At 49.9% G+C, this 21,344-nt stretch overlaps 2 protein-coding genes across 15 annotated transcripts in view; one reads left to right on the forward strand and one right to left on the reverse strand.

Moving 5' to 3' along the window:
* Positions 1-19,485, reverse strand: part of LOC135919498 (uncharacterized) — an 83,292-nt gene extending 63,807 nt beyond the window's left edge. For 3 of the 5 annotated variants that reach the window (XM_065453369.2, XM_065453367.2, XM_065453366.2), the window contains exons 1-3: positions 13,651-13,791; positions 13,387-13,518; positions 9,189-9,239 (exon numbers count right to left, since the gene is read on the reverse strand). In XM_065453369.2, coding sequence (XP_065309441.2) covers positions 9,189-9,239; positions 13,387-13,518; positions 13,651-13,700 — 233 coding nt within the window. In that variant the 5' untranslated portion in view covers positions 13,701-13,791. Of the gene's footprint in view, positions 1-9,188; positions 9,240-13,386; positions 13,519-13,650; positions 13,792-19,415 lie in introns of those variants that run through there. The other 2 variants (XM_070533824.1, XM_065453368.2) reach the window with 2 other exon arrangements.
* A 472-nt stretch (positions 19,486-19,957) lies between these two features.
* The window catches only part of LOC135919495 (Na(+)/citrate cotransporter-like), a 43,772-nt gene continuing 42,385 nt past the window's right edge, over positions 19,958-21,344 (forward strand). For 9 of the 10 annotated variants that reach the window (XM_065453359.1, XM_065453353.1, XM_065453356.2 and 6 more), the window contains exon 1: positions 19,958-20,088. In XM_065453359.1, the coding sequence (XP_065309431.1) occupies positions 19,996-20,088 (93 nt within the window). In that variant the 5' untranslated portion in view covers positions 19,958-19,995. The remainder of the gene's footprint in view (positions 20,089-21,344) is intronic. The other variant, XM_065453357.1, reaches the window with a different exon arrangement.

Genomic DNA, 21,344 nt, shown 5'->3' on the forward strand with positions numbered 1-21,344 from the left:
GTCTCTCCACTTTGGTCGACCTGACCGCCCGCTCTTTTGCGATGCTAGAATAAACAAGTTGTTCTGTTAGCAGTCGACTCATGCTTTGCCAGGACCTTCGGATGCTTCCAGTGCCCCAGGCCGCCAGGCCAACGCTACCCTTGGGGCTTGTGACCCATTTGCAACAACTCGTGCCAGCGGTCCGATTGCAATAACGGGTGTCAGCACTGAGGTTCCAACAGCCGGTGCCATCGGTGGGATTCCAACAGCTGGTTGCCAGCGGTGAGATCGCGACAACGGAGGCCAGCAGCGAAGATATGCGGTTGACTGTATGCTGAGCAGCACAACGACCATCCGGGAGCAGTGCAACGAGCCCTGTGTGATGACTGGTTGCCTGCGGCGGAACGACTGCGCTGAATTCTTGGCTGCGAGGTTTGGTGAGTGCGGGACTTTCTTCTTCTGAGTTTGGCCAGGCTTTTGTTAGTGTCAGAAACAAAGCTGGTAATTGTGGTTGTCGTTGCTGCCGGGTTAGTTTGCGGCAAGACAATAGTAGGCAGTAGAGAAAGCAGCATTCAGAGCAGCCATGGATTTGAAGTCGTTCCGCAAACCGAAATTGTTGGAGCTTGCAAGAGAGTTGGGTCTGGATGTCTCAGACAAACTCAGAAAACCAGAACTGCTGAGGGCTATTCTTGAGTTAGAAGCTGAGGATGACGAGCTGTCGGAATGCCTTGAGACCATTGAGGAAAGGGCAAAAAGACAGGAGCGCGAACTTAAAGAACAGAAAGAGCGAGAGCAACAAGAGAAAAAGGAAGAGCGCGATCACGCTTTGGAAATGAAGCGTCTCGAAGTAGAGATGGAACGCGCTCGTAATGGAAGTCAGGCACACGGTGCAGGAGAACGAGTATTGTTCAAAATGACTGACCTGATGCGGCCGTTTAAGCTTGGAGAGGACATTGGTTTGTTCCTGGTTAACTTTGAACGAACGTGCGAGAAGCAGGGGTTCTATCGGGAAACGTGGCCACAGCGTTTGCTCACTTTGTTACCCGGCGAGGCGGCCGACGTAGTCGCTCGCTTGGAGAGAGAGGAGGCAGAGGATTTCGACAAAGTGAAATCGAGTCTGCTAAAAAAGTACAGGCTGGCTGTCAGCGGAGGCGTTCCGTCGGAAGTTCCGGGAAAATGAGAAAGGCAGAAGTGAGTCATATACAGAATTTGCCTACAGGCTTATGTCAAACATGCAGGAGTGGCTCAAAGAAGAGAAAGCGTTTGGTGACCACGAGAAAGTTCTGCAGTGTTTCGGGCTGGAACAGTTTTATAGTAGGTTACCTGAGAACGTGCGGTACTGGGTCTTGGATAGGCCAGACGTTAGTACGGTGGCTAGAGCCGCTGAGTTAGCCGAAGAGGTTGTGACGCGTCGGGCTCGCGGAGCTAAGGACGGTCAAAAGGGTGAATTTGGCTCCAAGTTTGAGACGCCGAAGTTCACGCCCATGAGAGCAAAGGGGGACACACGTAGTGCGGATGCGAGTGAAAGCAGTCCGACCGAACGTATGGAGACGGCGGCAGCCGAAGGCGAACGCAGAAAGCGGTTCGAGACGAGGCAAGTGCGCGTGTGTTATACGTGCCAAAAGCCGGGTCACTTTTCGGCGCAGTGTCCGGAAACAAAAACAAAAGTCGTGTTTCTGTCATTATGCAGCACTGACGAGAACATGAAGCTTCTCGAGCCTTACATGCGAGACCTCCTCGTGAACGGGAAAGAGTGCCGAGTGCTTCGCGATTCCGCAGCTACAATGGATGTAGTTCACCCCTCCTACGTAGAACCCGATATGTTAACGGGCGAGTGCGCATGGATCAAGCAAGCCGTGGAAGCTCATAGCGTGTGTCTGCCCGTAGCAAAAGTGCTTATTGAAGGACCTTTCGGAGCACTTGAGACGGAGGCGGCAGTGTCATCTATGCTCCCCCCCAGTACCCGTACCTATTTTCGAACAGGTCCGATCACCTCCTGCGCGAGAAGGGGCTTTTGTTTGGTGAGGCTAGCGTTCAGGCCTTAACCAGATCGAAGGTTCGGGAGCTCGCTGCAAAGGCGGTAGTTGCGGGGCCGACGTTGTCGAACGATGAGAAAGTGTCAGAGGCGCAGCAAGCTGATATTCAGAGCACGCCCGAACTGAATAAAATTGAGCCTGTAGCGTTAAAGGCACCAGATACTGGAGAGGAAATTCCCGATGCGGGAAAGTTAGAAGAGCTATCTGCAGATTTGCTCGTCGCGCCTACGTCAGACGGACTTAATGGGTTGCTAAAAGTGAGCCGGGCGGCTTTGATAGCCGAGCAAAAGAAGGATGGCAGCCTAGAAAACATACGCTGAATTGTCAAGGAAGGTATCGCCAAGAAAAATGCTCGCTTTGTGGAAAGAGGTGGGGTCCTGTACCGGAAGTATCTAGACCGCAGGGGAGTGGAGTTCGATCAGCTGATCGTGCCTCAATGCTATCGTCAGGATCTGTTGCACTTGTCGCATGGGGGTTCGTGGTCCGGACACCTAGGAGTTAAGAAAACTAAGGACCGTCTCTTGCAAGAGTACTATTGGCCAGGGTGTTTTCGGGACGCAGACCACTTTGTGAAGACATGTGACACATGTCAGCGGGTGGGGAAACCAGGGGACAAATCGAGGGCGCCGTTGAAGTTGGTACCTATCATTACGGAGCCTTTTAGACGGCTCGTTATTGATACAGTGGGACCTCTGCCGGTAACAGCCACGGGGTACAGACACATTTTGACTGTGATCTGCCCAGCGACAAAGTTCCCTGAAGCAGTGCCGCTTAAAGAACTCAGCTCAGTTGAGATAGTCAATGCACTACTGTCCATATTTGCGCGTTGGTTTTCCTGCGGAAATCCAATCAGATCAGGGCACAGTGTTTACTAGCGCTTTGACGACAGCCTTTCTCGAAAGGTCCGGGGTAAAGCTGTTACACAGCTCAGTGTACCACCCACAGTCGAATTCTCTTGAGAAGCTCCACTCCGTCATGAAGCGCGTGTTGAGAGCATTGTGATTGGCACAACAAACTGACTGGGAGCTGTGTCTGCCTGGAGTGATGTTTGCATTAAGGACCGCGCCGCATGCCGCTACGGGGTGTTCGCCAGCTGAGCACGTGTACGGTCGCTCGCTGCGATCTCCGCTTCGCATGCTTCGAAACGGATCACTGCCCTCTCCAATGGCTGCAGACTATCTCTTTCACAAATGACCGCCTCCTGCGCTGGAGCCTCGCTTTGCAACAATATTCCTTTGAGGTGCGTTATAAAAAGGGGAGTCTCAACGGTAACGCCGATGGCTTAAGTCGAAGCCCCTAACGTAGGAATCAGCCTCAGAGTTGTTTGTTACTGATGTTTTTCTTCCTGAGGCAGTATTTTTAACATATTGCCTTTGTTTAGTGTTTCAATGTCATGATGTGCTTTCTAGTGCAATTTTCCAATTTGTGGACGCGTTCTGAGTGCTGCTATAGACTACTGTAAGGAACTAGGCAGGAGTAAAAAAGGGGAAAGAGCCTGGCAGGGCTTAGTGAGGGTTGTGCCGTGCTTGCTGACTGAGCGGCTGAGTTTCGGCATAGTTCTAACGCTTGCTGGGAACGAGAACAAAAATCGCTACCCTCCCGAAGTCACTTTGCAGTGTCCTGTGTGAACCTGAACGTGATAACGAGGCCTTCTCGGTGCGCTGCGCTCAAGAAACGCCGAGGGACGACCGACTTCGGTTATGAGCATCATCGAGCGACATCCCTCCGGACAGCGGATGCAGTCCCCTGACCATCGGGATCTCCTTCCCCCGGCGGGGCGGTCTATTACGTTTCGCCTACGACGCGCGGTGTAGCCGGCGCGGATGCAACGGACGCCGGGGCTTCGTTCAAAGCGGTGGACATTTTGGCCCGTTCGGAGCGGTCGCGACGCATCCCCGCCGAGCGCGTCCCGGCATGTTCAGTGCCACGTGTCTTTGTGTGTGCGTGTGTGTGTGTGTGCCCACGCTTGTCAAAGCGCGGCAGCCGGGGAGAGGAGCTCCCCAAGTGTGAAGCGAGAAGGTGTGACCGGCGCCGGCCCGGCTGATGCGTCACTACACTCGTCTCTACATGTCTCTCAGCTCGTCCGTGCCTCGCTATCACGTGGTGTCATCCCGTGACCTTCCTTCTTGCCCGCGACGCCAAGAGTGTAAAAGTAGCTGCCCCCGGACGCCAAGAGAGAGGCTCCGATTTCTTCTGTTGAGTAACGTGCTCTCCCGTCTCTCCACTTTGGTCGACCTGACCGCCCGCTCTTTTGCGATGCTAGAATAAACAAGTTGTTCTGTTAGCAGTCGACTCATGCTTTGCCAGGACCTTCGGATGCTTCCAGTGCCCCAGGCCGCCAGGCCAACGCTACCCTTGGGGCTTGCGACCCATTTGCAACAACTCGCGCCAGCGGTCCGATTGCAATAACGGGTGTCAGCACTGAGGTTCCAACAGCCGGTGCCATCGGTGGGATTCCAACACTTCCAAAGCAATGGACACATTGCATTGGGGGCTCAGACCAGTAAAATATGGAATGACCCGCGTACAATCCATGATAATTTGCGCTAACCCTCTGCGACCTTGACGAGACAGACGTTTCACTTATTAGCAAGGTAGAGTGGTTTTCGGTGCCACAGCTGTTAATAGAAGAAGATAACGAGACTTATGACGATAGTACAGTGGTGAGCAGCCTTGTCTAGAGCGCGCCGACGGTGCTCTGCGGAGTAAGTCAGCGCCACCTAACGTTGCGCTCTGGGTTTGAGTTATGCGTCCTGCGCGCATGCGCGGCAGAAACAGAGGCACGCCTGCTCATCGCGTCCTTGTCCAGCAACCGCCTTGCGAGTTCGTCTCGTGCCGCCAGGGACGCGCTGCCTGCAATTGTGACGCTGTGACAGCGGCGAGGGCGTCGCCATGCCGCCGTGTTTCACGAGTGTAACGAGACGGCCAGGCAAGCAAGCGCGAGTGATAGCAGATCACCGCGCATTTCTGCGCAGGCACCACTCGCCGCGGCCATAATGTCTTTCGGCGTGTATCTGCACTGGGTATTTAGCTGAGGGCGACAGCCGACGAAAGTAGGCGACGAGAATAGACACCAAACAACCATATAGGCCCAATTCTCGCACTCAGCCTGGTCTGCGCCTGAAACGCGCGATCACCCGCTATCACTTGGACATGCTTCAGAAACGCGCGATCACCCGATATCACTTGCACTTGCTTGCCTAGCCGCCTTGTGATTCGCGCGAAACGCGTTCGTTTTCCGGCCGCTGTTACATATCATTCAGCGCGGCCCTGGCGGACTGAAGCGCAAGCACTGAGGCCGAGAACCCACGAGCAAGCACCGCTTTATTTTGGCCGCGCATGCGCACGAGACGCATAGCTCAAACCCAGAGCGTAACGTTAGGTGGCGCTGATTTGCTCCGCAGAGCACCGTCGCCGCGCTCTAGACAAGGCTGCTCACCACTGTACTGTTGGATATACTGTACGAATATGACAGGTTAGGCTGAACTATATTCCGGCCCTGCGCATGAGGGCGTTCTCTATATTGTACGCAGTGTGGCGGCGTAACTGGAGGTAGAACGCTGGCTCTCTACTCTCAAAATCCTAAATGCCAATCATTCGTCTAGACCACTATGTATTTCAGCTGCACCTGAAACCACGAAAAAATGCAGAGAGCTTGTGGCGCTATATCAGTACAGGTGTAGCCGAATTATAAAGGCCCACCGAACTTAAGCACGACACTCCTTAAGTATAACAGGAATTAGCCTTCCTGGTGTAGTATTTCGCAACTATCTCCCTCACGACTATTGCGGAGCGCAAGCGGCAGGCATTGTCAAAATCATGACCGGCAGCTTACTGCTATCTTTGAAAAGCAAAATGTAGAATTATTGCATTCTGCCAGTACTAACTCATTGGACAGTTTAGCTTGTTGACAAATTCGACTTCGCCCTGCCATCCGCTAGCCGCCTGGTTAGCTCAGTTTGTAGAGTGGCTGCCCTGGAAAGGCGGTGGTCCCTGGTTCCAGTCCCGGACCAAGACGAATTTTTCTTCAACTGCGAGGGTTTTCTTTCGAGGAACCCGGTGGGTTTCCTTTGTAGCAATTGTTACGAACGGGTGGATGTCTGATTTTCCCTTTATTAATGGGACAGAAACGTGGAACTAAGCACCTCGAGAAAAAATTAACTACTGCGCAACTACCTATGTAACGAGAAACGCCAGGCGTAATTTAAGGGACAGGAAGGCAGCGGTGTGGATCAGAGAGCAAAAAAGGGGGAGCAGATATTGTAATTGGCATTACGAGGGAAAACTGGAGCTGGGCAGGCCAAGTAATGCATAGGGAAGACAATCGCTGTTCTATTATTAGTCTAATAGAATGAATGCCAAGAGTAGGGAAGCGTAGTCGAGGCCGGCGGAAAATTAACTGGTGTGATGAAAGTAGGAAATTTTCGGGCACAAATTGCAATCAGCTAGCGCAATGCAGGGATATTGGAGACTTCTGGCAGAGGCCTACATCCTATTGCGCTCATTCCTTGACTTCTGCTGTATGTAATACGATACTGTCACATGGCGTTTTCCCTCTTGGGTCCTGATTACGTATCTACTATGCAGATTTAGCTTATCAACTTGATGCTCTAGATGCTTTGAAACAAATGTATCAGCTATTCTTGTTCCTACCATTGCATCATAGAGGAAGGTCGTGATGGCATTACGAAGCGGCAACGCTAAACATGAAAATACGATAGCCCCTGCATTCTGTGTGGTGGATGCGAACGTGCAAGTTGCCACGAAGGTGTTTGTTTTTCTTTTTACAACAGAAGATCTCGTGCAACACATAAGTATTCATGTGCATCACCACTGCTAACACTGGCGCAAGCTCTATGAGGGGAGATCGCTACTAGGAGCCTTTGCCCTGCAGTGAACATGAACAGGATGGTGCCGACGGCGACGAAAGGAAACTCTTTGTGCCTGCCCGCCCCTACTCGATATTCATTACCACGGACTGACCAGACACTCACGCAGTCTCCGATGTCGCGCGAGAACGCAGAAATAGCTCAATCAATTAGAGGTTTAAATAATTTCCCAGCCTTGCTTGCACAGCAGATTTCATCAACACTGACATGCGACATACAACCTGAGGAAACGTGTGCGTGTATGGCCACAAAAATTCAACGCCAGCATCAATCTACGTGTAGAGCGAAAGTATAGCACAGGTACTTACACGTCCGCTGAAAATAAATGACAAATAAACACTGAGAATTAGTCGACCGCAGCACGGTCTTGTTCCAGCCATGACAGAATCGGACTAGAAACGTGCATGCAAGAGTAAAACGGTAGTCTAAATAAACGGCTCTTGACACGGCGAAACCAAGCGTGATATATTCGTGTTTTTTTTTTCATACAAAATAGATACACTGTTCAAATATTGAGAAAGTGGTAAGACACTGCGCATACATGCGTGCATATATCTTCTGAATTACGTAAACGATAGATAATAGCATACTTCTGTGCACGAGGTAAGGATGCCAAAAGAGCAGAAAGAAGTTCTATTACACCACACAACATAGATGACAGCATAAGCAGCAAGTTACCATGTATTTGAATGACTATTTCTGTGCGGCACTATACACGGAGTTGCGTTCGTCGAAGCTTTCTCAACGTTCAGATGGCACACTACGGGTATAAACAACCTTTCTAACTCATTCGCCTGAGCTCGTTCACCTGACAACTAGTCGTGAATCTCCGCATTCGCATTTCACAATGGAGACCTGTAACGTTCGCAGGTCGTGATTCGGGGTAACCGATTGGGGGTAACAACCGACACGACGTAACACTCTAGCAAATTCTAGCGGTTTATTAGTGAAGATAATATGCCACCATGTCAATGAGTGCACTTTCGTTTCCGAAACCTCATCGAATTAATTTACATCTAATTATAGTAAATTCGCTTTACGAAAGAAACTTCTAGTAAAATACAAAACTATAAATGCTTCTTTTCTTTATTTCTTTTCTCTTTCGGTAACCGTCATCGGCTTGCATTGCGGTGAAGTCGCCGTGGTTCCGAGGTTGAAATAAAGATATATCCGAGGGGCATTGCGTGCTTTTGCGATCGCCATCTCAGAATAAAAGAAAGTTTATGCAAAGCAAACTGATTGTTTTTATTAACGAAACCATAAAGCAACGACGGGCATCGCACATAACGCGATAATTAGCATGTAGCATGTGTTCATTAACAAAGAGTTACGGAATAATAATACCCTAAGTATGCACTGTAAGTCACAGATGATTGAAAATGAAAGAAGCCAGCCAGTCTTCAAAGCATGCCACTATTCGAGGGTGTTCTGCCCAGCCCCAGTTTGTAGAAAGGCAAACTTAAAAGACGCACTAAAACGGCATCGCCATGCCCGTTACCATTTTTTCATGCTGTAGTTTCCCACAGCGCATAAAACTACAAATTACAACTGCAACATATTTCGCTGCAGATTTCAAGCACTTGCTTCTCAAAAACAGTGCTATTTATATTATTTATGCAGCTTATATAGATTCATATTGCTTTCACCTCAAGGAGCCGTTTTATTTATCGTTCCACTATAGAACAACTTAATTAGTATGCAGTGATAAACTATTCCTTAAAGTTTACCTTTTCGTTAATCTAGCAGGAATGGGTAGAATATTATATTATTAGAACAAAAAGTGAATGTCAAAGTAAATTTTTTTTAAATCCTATAATGCGGTAACTATAATGAGAGTACGTGAGCGTTACATCACGTCTTTCGAAGTATTTTTTTTTCGTATTAAATTTAGACTTTGAAGTTTTACCTTTGTCTATCTGAGATACCCGGAAGCCTGACTACTCATAAAAGTGAAGTAAACCTAGGAAACTTCACCAAAACCCATGATGTCACTGTGAGAAAATGCGGGATTTTCAAACCGTGCTGGCTACCCATCCCTCTTTTTACTTTCTTTTTTTCCTTTTGCGTGCTATACCTTTCATTACGGTAATAGTGAATTTCCTCGCATAGTGGAAGGCCAATTCATTAGTATGACTGAAATTATTACTTTTCTCGTTAGTGCTCCTTTGAAGTCCGTGGCCTCAGGTGTAGGAATTGTGTCCCCTAAATGCAGTAAAACACTGGTCCCAGTTCACTCAGCTATTAGTGTTGGGTATACACCGCCACCTAAACTAGAATCTCTCACCTTTCGGCAGGACTCTTTTTGATGCCTTCGTGACTGAGATTGAAAAGGACTCTGCATGGGTAAAATATCAATATTTATAACCACAAGCAGACACGCACGCACACGCGCGTGCACACGCGTACACGAAAAAAAAGAAAATCCCGGCTATGTAAGCGATAGCTTGCGCATTACGTCATAAGACCCGTTGCATATTACAGCGAAGAAAGTGTCCTTGAGCCGCCATGGAGGACCTCGAAGAGCAAGTGGAAGTTTAATTCAGCATGAAGGCTTGCTGAATCCTCAACTCCCAAGCAGACACAGGCGTCAGCACGCGCTGCGCTTCGCCGGCGTCGCATCGGGCCCGACGGGCGAACAGGGCAAACACCCACGTTGTCTAGCACTATTTCGCTGCGGCGCGATGCGCTGCTTTCTATGTGATGGGTTTCTTTCTCTCTTCTCAAGAAACGGTTTCGCATACTCCCTGTAAGATGTCTTGGAGTGTGGCTTTGCTCATCTATAAATCAATTTTAAACAGCCAGCAATTTCCATTTAGGAGGTGCCTCATATCCTCGCGGGTCTGAAATATAGTACGAACCACACCTCCGTTACATCAAGTAACATCACGCCACAGCAAAATGCTCAGATGTGCACATTTAAACGCCGTTACATCACTCTGGATCTCGCTGGTTTGAGCAACCGGACATCTCTCAAAACGACGGCCGGCATAATGTACAGACTTCGCTGTTTTCATGCACATAATTCATGACTTAGACAAATTAGATATAATACGTAGTTCGAGAAATTGTACGTGTGATGGCTCACAGAGCAGTTAATTTCATCGCCGAAATGCCAATGACAGTATACTGACCACTGGCTGCTCAACGAGCGGATCGTTTAGGCCGCTCTATCGGAGGGGCCGCCACCTTCTGCCTGTTTAGGTTAGCATGCAAACAGCACATCTCGTAAATGAAGCAACGTTTCAGCATTACAGTACGTACAGGTACAACACGTACAGCTGCGTTTCAATTAGGGGGGCACAAGTGAGCGCAGCCGACAGCCTTCGAGTACAGCAACATATCGGTGCCCATAGTGCACCGAGTCGCTGCTTCGTGCGTTTTGTGTGCGAGTGTACGCAGCGAAGAATGGTCTATTGGAAATCCATATGGTCGCAACTAAACTATGAAAGCTGTTTACTTCATCCTAATGGCTTAAACTTCAGGTTAAGTCCACCGGCTGACGCACTAGCTCGACTGCTAGGAAGTGTCGGCGAAACGCGATGGAAACCGGCTCAACTGCGCCTCAAACTGTGTGGCTGGTGAGGCCTGTGTTCTGTGCATTTCAACTCTGGAAGCATGTGGCATTTTGAGCGTGGCTAAATAAATATACAAGCACAGGTGTTGCGGGAACCACGATATTGGTGAAATGCTTTGGCTCATAGCCGTTCGCACGGACTGGTGAAACGACGGTCAGAGGGCGAGCATTTCGGCGTCGTTGCCACTGGGCAGTAAATAATGTCTCGGTAAAACGGCTCGCTGTCGTCGGTCGCGTCGGCACCGCCTCCGTACGAAAATTTAAGCATCACTATCGTGCTTCTCGATCGGTTTTTCGCATCGGCGGCCATCGCCGGACGCGTGGTAGCCGGGCGTGCCGCGCAGCGAGCTTTGATCGGCGGACGCCGGCGAGCGCCTTACAACGCTGGCGAAAGAAATCTAGAACCCCAACATGTCCCAACCATCCATACGCGTTGGGGCGATTTCGTACGCGCCGCCGCGCGTCTAGGCGCATACGGCGCCAGGCATGGAGGCCGCGTCGCGTGTTGACGCGTGGTGGCGTTGAGACATAGCGCTGCTAGCACTGCCAGATAATTATGCTCGCGTCGGAAGTTGCCATCCCCGCCAGCCGAGCGACGCGCGGCACGTGACCATGGCAAGCCAACGTTACCTACAGAACCACTATTCACGCGGCGTGCAAGCTGCGTGCGTACTGACCAGCGTGCCACGCGTGTGTTGTGGTCGATCATGGTAGCGCTGAAGCACAGCTATGGCTGAAGTCTTCAGCCGTTGCGGCTGCATTAAGCGCCTTTTCGCCGATGCTTGTTGCAGGTTTCACCCATGTTCAGGAGATGCGTATTAGGTTGCATTTGTGCTGATTGTACCATTAGGAGTCCTGCAATACATTTTAAAAATGAAGAAGCGCGTTTGCAATTGCAGCATATTGCGTTTTATTGGCATCTTCAACACATTGATTGCCGTAGTCGCTGAGCGAAGGCTATAGGCTACCTCGAAAAATGGCAACTTAGCGACGCTGCGCCACCACGACAAAACGCGCGTCGACGCGCCGCAGCTATTGCCTTTGCGTCGTTTGGGTGCGTGCCCTCCTGCCTTCGTCGGGTGCGACGCGACGTCGGGTTAGCGCGGAGCGTGCGCAGCGTCCCAGCGCGTGCGTCTGTTTGGTAACGGACGACGTGCTCAACCTTGTAGAAACGCGCCACAGCACAGTGAGAAAGCGGCACTGTTGACACGTGTACTTGTTTGTCTTTATCGGGTGACCGCGTTTCACCGTCTAACAGGTCTTATCCGTGAGCGTAGGACGCGCCTGCATGAATCGGAAGTTTCTCTAATGGTATCGACGGTTCTACCTATCCGCTATCTGTTGTCACCGAACATTGTGTAATCTGATCGCATGCATGCGCGACGCGACTTGTGTGGTACTCTCTGGAAGACACGCGGGGACCACCGATTCCTCTGGAACCTTCGATGACTCAAGTATAAAAGCCGGCGCAGACGATCGCCGGCCGTGTTCGGTGCAATTCGCTGTGGTTTGGGTGTAACTTGCTTTCGCGGGCACTTGTTCGCCCAATAAAAGTTAGTTTCGTCCTTCACAGATTTGCCGCTGTATTATTCACCGTCACCACTACGTGGTACTGTTATTCAGTAGTGAAAACGTATTCAATTACAAGACACGACGTTCTTGACATTTTGGGACGAAATAATCCGACGACAGTTAAGCGCTTCACATGAGTTGTGAATGCGAAATCATTATTGTCCAATTGAACGCCGCTGTGTGGTACTGCCGAGCTTTACGCTTGGGTAATGTACCAAAGTGGTACGTGCTGCCCGAGACAGCAAGCAGCAGCAGCAGCAGCAGCCTCCGGTGGCAACACAGCATGCCACCGACGTCACAAACAGACATACAGACCGCACGCACGCTTCTGAGAGCGAAAGCTAGGGTGAGGTCGCATCGCGACGATTACCTCTCCCCTAACGCAACAGCTGGCCTGGCACTCTATCGCGGCAGCAGCTGTTCCGCTTCGCCCGCTCTGCTCCGTCGAGGAGCGCTCCAGACGTGGCGTCGTAACCAATGAGAATTTAGGTGCGGTTTCGCTGCTACAGACGACAAACACCACTTTTTTTTTCGCTCAATGGAATATTTCGCGCGTTCGCATCAAAAAAGAAAAAAGAAAGTCGTGCGTGGCGACTAACGATTTTTGAGTGAAAAACGTCGTGAGTCGTGAGTTCCCGCGGTGGAGAGGGGCGGTAAGCAGGAGCTTCGCTTAGACGCCCAAATGAGGCAAAGCTAGAAAGCGTGAGCCCATTATTTGCGTTACTTCATTACTGTATAGCGTTCGTGTGCGCTTTGATTGCGTGAATGTGTGTAATTTGCGTGTGCATGCTTAGCTCTTCTGTGCGCTCGTGTTTGTGCTTGTGATTTGACCGCGCGTGCCAGCGGGTGCCCTGTGAGTGGGTCATATGCGTGCTACCGTTCAAATGAAGTGGTTCGTGCCATAAAAATTGTTACAGCGCAAACACATGCAACCACAAAGTATGAAGGACGGGACACAAGCGCCAACTCCCCAGAAAGAAGTTTTAATGAAGTGGTTCGGTTTTGCTCAGGCCCCAACCCTCCAAGCACCCGCCGTGGTTGCTCAGTGGCTATGGTGTTAGGCTGCTGAGCACGAGGTCGCGGGATCGAATCCCGGCCACGGCGGTCGCATTTCGATGGGGGCGAAATGCGAAAACACCCGTGTGCTTAGATTTAGGTGCACGTTAAAGAACCCCAGGTGGTCGAAATTTCCGGAGTCCCCCACTACGGCGTGCCTCATAATCAGAAAGTGGTTTTGGCACGCAAAACCCTAACCCTACAATCCTACAACCCTACAAGTGTTCGTCGGGCAGCTCTGGGGCAACGTTTTCAGCAGTGGTCGCGCAATTTCACTCACCTGAATCCGGATTCTCCAATAGCGAAGTGACGGCAGTACTCGAAGAGCGAATGGTGCTTGTCCGCTGCGACGATCGGTCGCCGGACGACAGCGCGGTAGAAGACCGCGCTGTCCCCGCGTGCGTTGATTCGGCTAACAAAGGAAAAGAAAGAAAGAAAAAACAAAGCAAAGCTTAACTCTGTCTTCCTGCAGCGCCTGTCGGAAGTAGGGTACCTAAGTCCGACACCGACTTCACTCAGATGACTGTAGTAGCAAGGAGATTACCGTAAAGCTTCGCCGATGTTTATCAGACGAAGAAAAAAAAATGCTACCATGGCCTGTGAGACGTGAAAATATTAAAAATTGCAGGATTCGAACAAAACTTCGATGACTCGTGGTGTCGCGACTGGTCTGGAACGTGCGACTCGCGCGCGGTGGTAGTTTTTATTTTTTATTTTTTTGCGCTTGCGCTGTTGTGCAAAAACTTTGTAATGCGATGGTGGCTCTGTCAATAGTCAGCTTTCCCGTGCGATCACACGAACAGCGCGTCAATTCTTGACATAACCAGGCAACTTGCAGTGAGTGAAACGTATACACAGCTAGCGACAAATTTTGCTCAGAAACTACATCATGTGCTTTCGCTTTCGCAGCCTTATTGGTGGGCTTTCTTTACGAAATGAAAAGAAAGCGTGAAGTGAGGCGAGAACAATTAGGAAGACATAGTCGCACTGTAGTCTAATCTATTAGTCAAGCCAAGTCGTCGATGCTTGTACTTTACACAATAGAGTTTCCACAATGCACAAGGGAATAACGTTAGCACACGTATCTGGCTAAACTTTGTACTTTTGGCTTGAAGTGGCTTTCTGGCCTTGAAAATTGCCCATTTTCAACAGGATATTGGGTTCCAACTGCAAGCATTCGCAACGTTTATGGTTGTGAGCCGAATGTTATCACCTTCTCCGTTTAGGGAAATACAATCACTTCAATATTTAGGCCCGTAAAGCCAGAGGAAAAAATGGACTAAATGAAGCCACAGAAATGTAGCAGCCTTAGGCACGAAGATCAGACAAACTCATGTGCTAACTATTATTCCTGGGCTAGCTAAACAATCTTTGTCTGTGCGCGCTGACATCATGCTAGTCAAGCCAAGTCGTCGATGCTTGTACTTTACACAATAGAGTTTCCACAATGCACAAGGGAATAACGTTAGCACACGTATCTGGCTAAACTTTGTACTTTTGGCTTGAAGTGGCTTTCTGGCCTTGAAAATTGCCCATTTTCAACAGGATATTGCGTTCCAACTGCAAGCATTCGCAACGTTTATGGTTGTGAGCCGAATGTTATCACCTTCTCCGTTTAGGGAAATACAATCACTTCAATATTTAGGCCCGTAAAGCCAGAGGAAAAAATGGACTAAATGAAGCCACAGAAATGTAGCAGCCTTAGGCACGAAGATCAGACAAACTCATGCGCTAACTATTATTCCTGGGCTAGCTAAACAATCTTTGTCTGTGCGCGCTGACATCATGCTAGTTAATTTGCTTAGTACGCGAATGTTTACAAGAGGGCATTCTACTCTGGCGGTTGCTACGTATGGCGGGGCTGCGTGAATCCTCTCTTGAATATAATCTGCGATGAGCATAGCGTAGGCGTTTAGGCATAAATTTTCCAACAATATAATAGAGGGAACTCTGGCGCTGCAGTCGCTGACCTACCATGGATACAAAGGGAAGTACATTGATTTGTGTGATCTTCGTGCTTGTAGATTCAGACGTTGTTGCGGCTTTGTTTATTACACTGTATATGCCTTCATTATCATAGCTTTCAGAGCAATATGCACTCAATTCGAAGTGCAGAAGACGCTGCAAACACGCACAATCTCTACTAATTGAAACAATTGAGCTTGTCGAGGTGGCCAAGTCGAAACGCGCCAAGCGTTTCAAGGCGCAGGCTTGCCTGCAATTAATTCATAAAGGCGTTTCACATCGCTTGTCGATGCCTGCGTCCGTGGTGTAATGGCCTCAGTATCAGAATTCTGTGCTGTAGAGGTCCCATGTTCGAATCCTACCGTAGGATACTTTAATAATGTTTATTTAGTTATGTATTGCGCAGTACATTGTTGAAAATGACGAGTTTACAAAGCCACGAAGCCGTTTGAAGCCATAAGGACAAAGCTTAGGTAAATCCGCGTAATTCCTATAATTCCCATGATGGGTCAACCGCTTCCATAGCAGCTCCCGTAGACACTAGCGCCAGAGCTTCCTCTAGCGATTATTGTATGAAACTCTATGCGTTTAGGCGCACCGAGAGCCGATAGCGTCGTGTGCGCTATTGCACCCATACGCTTGCGCGTCACCCACGTTCGCGAAGTCAAACGTCACTGCTTACAGCTGCGCTGTGTATGCTTACGCTCCCGTACATTTATGCCGGGGATTGCATTCAGCATTTCCTAATGCACTCGACATTGCCTTTTAGAAAATAAAAGTGAGGGCGCCCGCTCTCTTTGGCCACAGAAGTGCTTGCTTCAAAATTTATAGTTAAATCTGGGTGATTTTGTTGTGGATGCGTGTGTCGAACTGTGCAACACCAGTTCCGGCACCCTGTCTCGTCGGCCGGCGGGCTACGTGGCCCGGCCGACGAGACTTGTCACTGCAGGTGCGGAAGCGGTAATCTAGTATTTCACTTACTAGGTCAGAACCTCAAGCCCTTTCAGTCTTAGTAACTTCGTTCTTCTCAGTGGCCCCAACTGTGCTTCACCTCGTCTTTTAAACATTTATTCGAATCTTTGGCCCCTAAAAAGTATCAATGCATGGATTTCGGAAGGAATTACTAGAAGGAAAAGAACGAAAGTGGTTGGGGGCGAATTAGTGTGGAGCCTGTAGTGCTCGGGCCAATTTTGAACTCCTGATCTGTGCCTGGCATATTGTGCTCCCGCCCCGTACATCGGTGTTTACGTTCTATGCCGACAGAGCGGCGAGCAACATTTTTTCAGAGTAAGGCAACACCGAATCATGCACATTACAACTACGGCCGCCAGCAAAGTATAGATATCGCCAAAAGCGAATCCAGAATGACTCCGGGACTGAGGCCATTAGTCCCTCAGAGGTGCACCCTATAGCTTCGGCCCTAGCTGGGGTGATTGTGCAGCGCACTCTGATCCGTCATCTGTAGCTACTGCGCGCGAACCGACTTCGGCTGAGAGTAATTTCGGCGTCGATTGTGAAAGGCTGCTTACTCTTTCCCCCACGTCGAGGCATGCTCTCCGGTGATCACTGCGGTCGGCAGAGACGGCGAAGACTTCAGGGTTCTTTGTTACGAACCGATAATACAGAACCACAATGCAAGCGTGAGAAGGTCCCGGTTCGAGCCTACTTCTTCTTCTTCTGTTTCTTCTTCTTCTCGTTCTTGCCTTCGAGCAGTCCGGCGTGAGTTTCGAATCACTTTAGTAGCCCTAAATGTACTGCGTTTCTCACAGGTCACTATTTACGGTATGCATATTCGATAGAAGGCGGATTTTTTTCCGAGGGGCTTTTAGTAGTCTAAGTGATTCAGCACGTGCTTATTGATACGCTTTTCTGAAAGCTGATGAGTATGTACAGTGCGATATACTGTTAAGGGGAACACGCGAATGTGGGCCACGTGCGAATTTTGCCTCTTGTAAGTGCACAATTCGACTGGCTTTGCAGTAGATGATATGTGGTTGCTGGCGCTCCAGTCTTCGTATACACTTGAATGCAGTGCAATTACATAGCTTCAGCGGGCATTCCCATCTACAACGCCCGCAGAGTGGGAGCCGTGCATTAGAGTGTTGCCTTGGACAGTGGATCTCACCGTATACATGTGTGTAAAGTAAGTACTTCAGTGGGCAATATTTTTTTATTAAAAGCAGTGCTCTGCAAGCTGCGAGAAGTACCGTATAGTGAGGGCACAAGAAGGATATGCCTGAGTAGTTGTAGATTTTGTACCACCTGGGGTTCTTTAGTGTCCATGCACGGTACAGGGACATTCTTTTTTTTTTTGCCTTTTGCCTCGCTGAGGATTGCGGCCGCCGCAGTCAGGATTTGACCCCGCGCGCTCGGAACAGCGCAACGCCAAAGCAACTACGCCACCACGGCGTTTGTCAACGCTATTCTGGTGCCATAACTCAGAGAATGACCTCGCGTAGCAAACGTTGGGGTTATAGATATGACGACTTCGCTAATCAAGAATAAACAAGCGTGTTTTCTGTGTGTCTTCTGACCGCACTCGCAGCAACCGAGCGAGACAATGCAGAATAATGACGGCCCGACAGTCACCATCCGGGCGCCGAAACCGAAACCGGTTGATAGAAAGAATTAGCACAGTAGACTGCTTAGGGCGATGGGACACACTGCTCTTCTTTTTTTCTTTTTTGCGAATGTCTACATCATTTGGAAATTTATTTACCCGAAGGAAATGACGAGTACAAAATGTACATTTGGAGTAGAGCGCGAACGGATGAAGACAGCTCTGCTCTAGTGCTCTAGCTCTACACTAGTGCACTGCTCTAAGTGCACTAGTGTACTTTTTAACAGTGCGTGCCTGTGGCTAAGTACAAGGAGCAGGAGTTTCCGGAAACTTGTGAAGCTTTCCACATACGTGCGGTGAGAATTGTTTACGTTAGCTCCTCTTTCATTCACTACTTGTCAATGTGAAGCAAGTATACCCCGAGTGCTTTCCCACGTGCCTTTGTCGTGTTTGTGCGAGCAACATACTTGAAAAGTTATCTTTTAAGCTCGCTATAGACTAACATTTTTTCCCCTCAAACATGCGCTCAGAGCAAGCGTCTGCTATGACCCCGTACTGCGGGAAGGGGCGGAGCAGCGAGAGGGATAATGGCGTAGGGGATAAAACCCCTTAAACTTTGTAAAGTAGTGCCAGGCTTTGAAAAATGCCGCCTCCTCCTCGCGCGCTCTGCCCGACGCCGCATCGCTATTGGCCTAATAGCATCACGTGGGCACTCGCGTCGTGCTTCAGCGCCATTTTCGCTCGATAAGCGGCTACGGAGTGGTAAGGAACGCATGTTGGCGCCATTGCTACGCTCGAGCGGTGTAGGCGGCGCCATGGTCGAGGAGGGAGCGTGAAAGAGAGGAGAAACGAGGAGGAGTGAAGGCGGAGGGCGAGAGTGTCGATACTTTCGATGTTTAAAGGGCTTCAGCCGGGGACGTAGCTTGGCGCCGTCTGCCAGAATCTCTCCGTGACGTAGAAAACGGCATCACGTGATACCGATTGCGAAGTGTTCGACGTCTTTAGTGGCTCAGCTCGTTCAGCCACCGTTGTTTTCGTGTTGCAAGCGTTGAATGCGTGCGTCTTAGCTGCAAACCAGCCTGGTGTGTAGGCCAACAAAGGTATTTAGCGAGCCGACGTGTACAGCACCGTCCTCTCTCCTCGAATCGTGATGCATGCGGTGCCATAGAAGAGGCCAATGTGAAGAGGCCACTCGCGTACATGGGAGATGTTATGAAATTTACCTGGTAATCTACAACTCGAAGCACTCACACCTCTCGTGTACATTTATGTTTTCTGAGGCAAGCGTGATTGCGCGCACCTATCTCTCGCTTTTGCGCGAGCGGTGCGCGTCCGAGAGGCAAGATTTAGATTTGCGTTTATTGCCGTGCATGATTCGCGGCAACGGTTCGCCCCAGTCTTGAGCGTGTAATGAAAGTGGCGACGCTTGTGCAGCTTTGGTATTGGTCATTGAGTTCGCGTGACCTTTAATAAAGGGAGCCCTGCGCACTCTTGGTGCAATAAGAGTACGCAGCATTTGTCGTAGCGAGTGCGGCGTGCCACTTTCGCCAGAATTATCGCAGGACGATGGTTTATCACTGATATATTTTAATAAGTGGAAGTTCAAGCGATTGTATTTTTTTTTTGTGTGAGGTCGTTCGAGCTGCAGGAGGCCAGCCGCACAGTCAAATAGGGCAGTGAAAATTGTTAAAATTGCAACCAAGTATAACGTTACAAGGACATCGCTCAAGAATGGCAAACAGAAGTTAGGTGACCGGCGATGGTGATGCGGGCGGTGCACATACCAAAGATGACGGGAGCTCATGACAGAAATATGAGCCCCGGTGTGGACAACTGGAGAGATGGCCACGCAGCAACGTGAACGTCCGGCATACATCGCCCAGTCGGCAGAGTAACTAGAAGCTCTTGGAGCTAAATCGTGGATGCAGCGTTACCTCCGGGCGCTGCATCGTCTAGTTTTCCGGAGTGAAGAAGCCATGGTTGCTCGGCTATTTACAGGGATCGCCAAAATGGCTGAACACGCACAACGTCCCGTCCATCGTCGTCTTCATCGTTAGGTCAAGGAGCTGGCTTCTAACAACATTGTCACCATCATCACCATCACTGTCAACATTGTTTTTTTTTCGTGTCAGCTACTACATTTCTATTCATTAACTCTCATACTGCATTGTATTTCTCGAATCATATTTATTCCATTCCATATGCAACAACCTCTTCTTGGCCAACTTACCGTTACAGCTATATGTCGTTAGTACGGAAATCATCATCATCATCATCGATACACGCCACTTGCTTAGAAGAAGACGGGTAGAAGAAGAAGAAGTCCTGAAACAGGCCGGATGCCGTGCGACGCCAGGCTTTCTAATGATACCCTCGGCAGTGAACAAATGGTCGAAGCACATCCTCATGGGCATTCCGCTACTCTTCCTCGCGCCCATGGTCTATTTTGGCAGCAAGGTGCGTTCATACGCTTCCTTTCCATGCAAGCGCCAAGCCATAAATTTGTGTGCTTGAGTCACCATCGTAGTAGGTCGCGGGTCGTGCGCAATAAAGATGAGGTGCGCCGATAAATTTCATGCTCTGTAGTGAAAGAAACGTGGTATGCCGCGGTGGCTTAATGGCTACGGCGTAGCGCTGTTGAGCTCGAGGTCACGGTTTCGAAAAAATTCGCGGGCGATTATGACACACCCTAATTCCACATTTGAGCGCAGTGCTCAGCTTGTTTTCATTTCGCGATATAGTGGCTGGCGCGGACAATCTGCCCCGTGTGGCAGGTTCCAAAGGCAGCGAAGTGGGGTTCAACTGCCTCACTAATCGGGAGATCGCAAAAGACAGTGCGTGGGCGGCGCGTGGGTGCGATTCACGGAGCAAGAAACATTTAGGAGTGGAAACTCCGCTGTTTGCGGCGACCAGAAAAGGTCACAAGCCCGCGGAGCCGTTGTCGTGCTAGCGGCGCCCGGCGGCCTGGAAAGAAATTACCGTCGTTGAGAGCGCGCCGAAGCCGCCTGCCCGGGCGCTGCATTTTTTTTCCCCGCTGCGGCTTCTGCGACGCGCCGCATGGCGCCGCCACTGTATACGGCCCCGTCGGCACATACAACAATTGTGACCTTATCTGGTCGCCGGCGCTCGCTCGCGCTGACGGGAGTTTCACCTCCTAAATGTCTTACTCCGTGGTGCGATTGAAAGCAGCCGCCGCAGACATAGATACACTCATGAAGCGCTTTGTTTAATACATACGGTACAGGTGGCCGCTCAGCGCATGTCTTATAGATCGCATCATCGACGTGCGCTAATCAGGCACCATCTCGTAGCGATCGTCGCGGCAGAACGCGTCTTGCGCGGCACTATGCTTTCCCTTCTCGCGCTTTTGTCATACCCTCCTCCTCTACTTTCTACATCACGGTTGCACTGCAGAATCCTCCACGGCTTTCCTGATCGCGCTGTCTTCGCTAACGCCGTCCTCCTTTACCCGCTGGGATACTCGTTCGCTTGGTTACGCCCAGGGTTACGCTCAATGCAGGAACGGGTGCCTAGTAGCTGTGCTTGAAATTATTTCACTAAAGGCATTATAATACTTTTGCATTACCACACGCAAGCACTTGTTGCTCTACCAAAGTTTTGTGCAAACGCATCTTTATACAATGCAGTTTAAATGTGGAGGCAGCCACCGGTCTGTCCTTGGAGCCAATCATTACGGCAGGGCCACGAGATGC

Source organism: Dermacentor albipictus, chromosome 2 (genome assembly GCF_038994185.2).
Source record: "Dermacentor albipictus isolate Rhodes 1998 colony chromosome 2, USDA_Dalb.pri_finalv2, whole genome shotgun sequence".
Classification (NCBI taxonomy): domain Eukaryota; kingdom Metazoa; phylum Arthropoda; class Arachnida; order Ixodida; family Ixodidae; genus Dermacentor; species Dermacentor albipictus.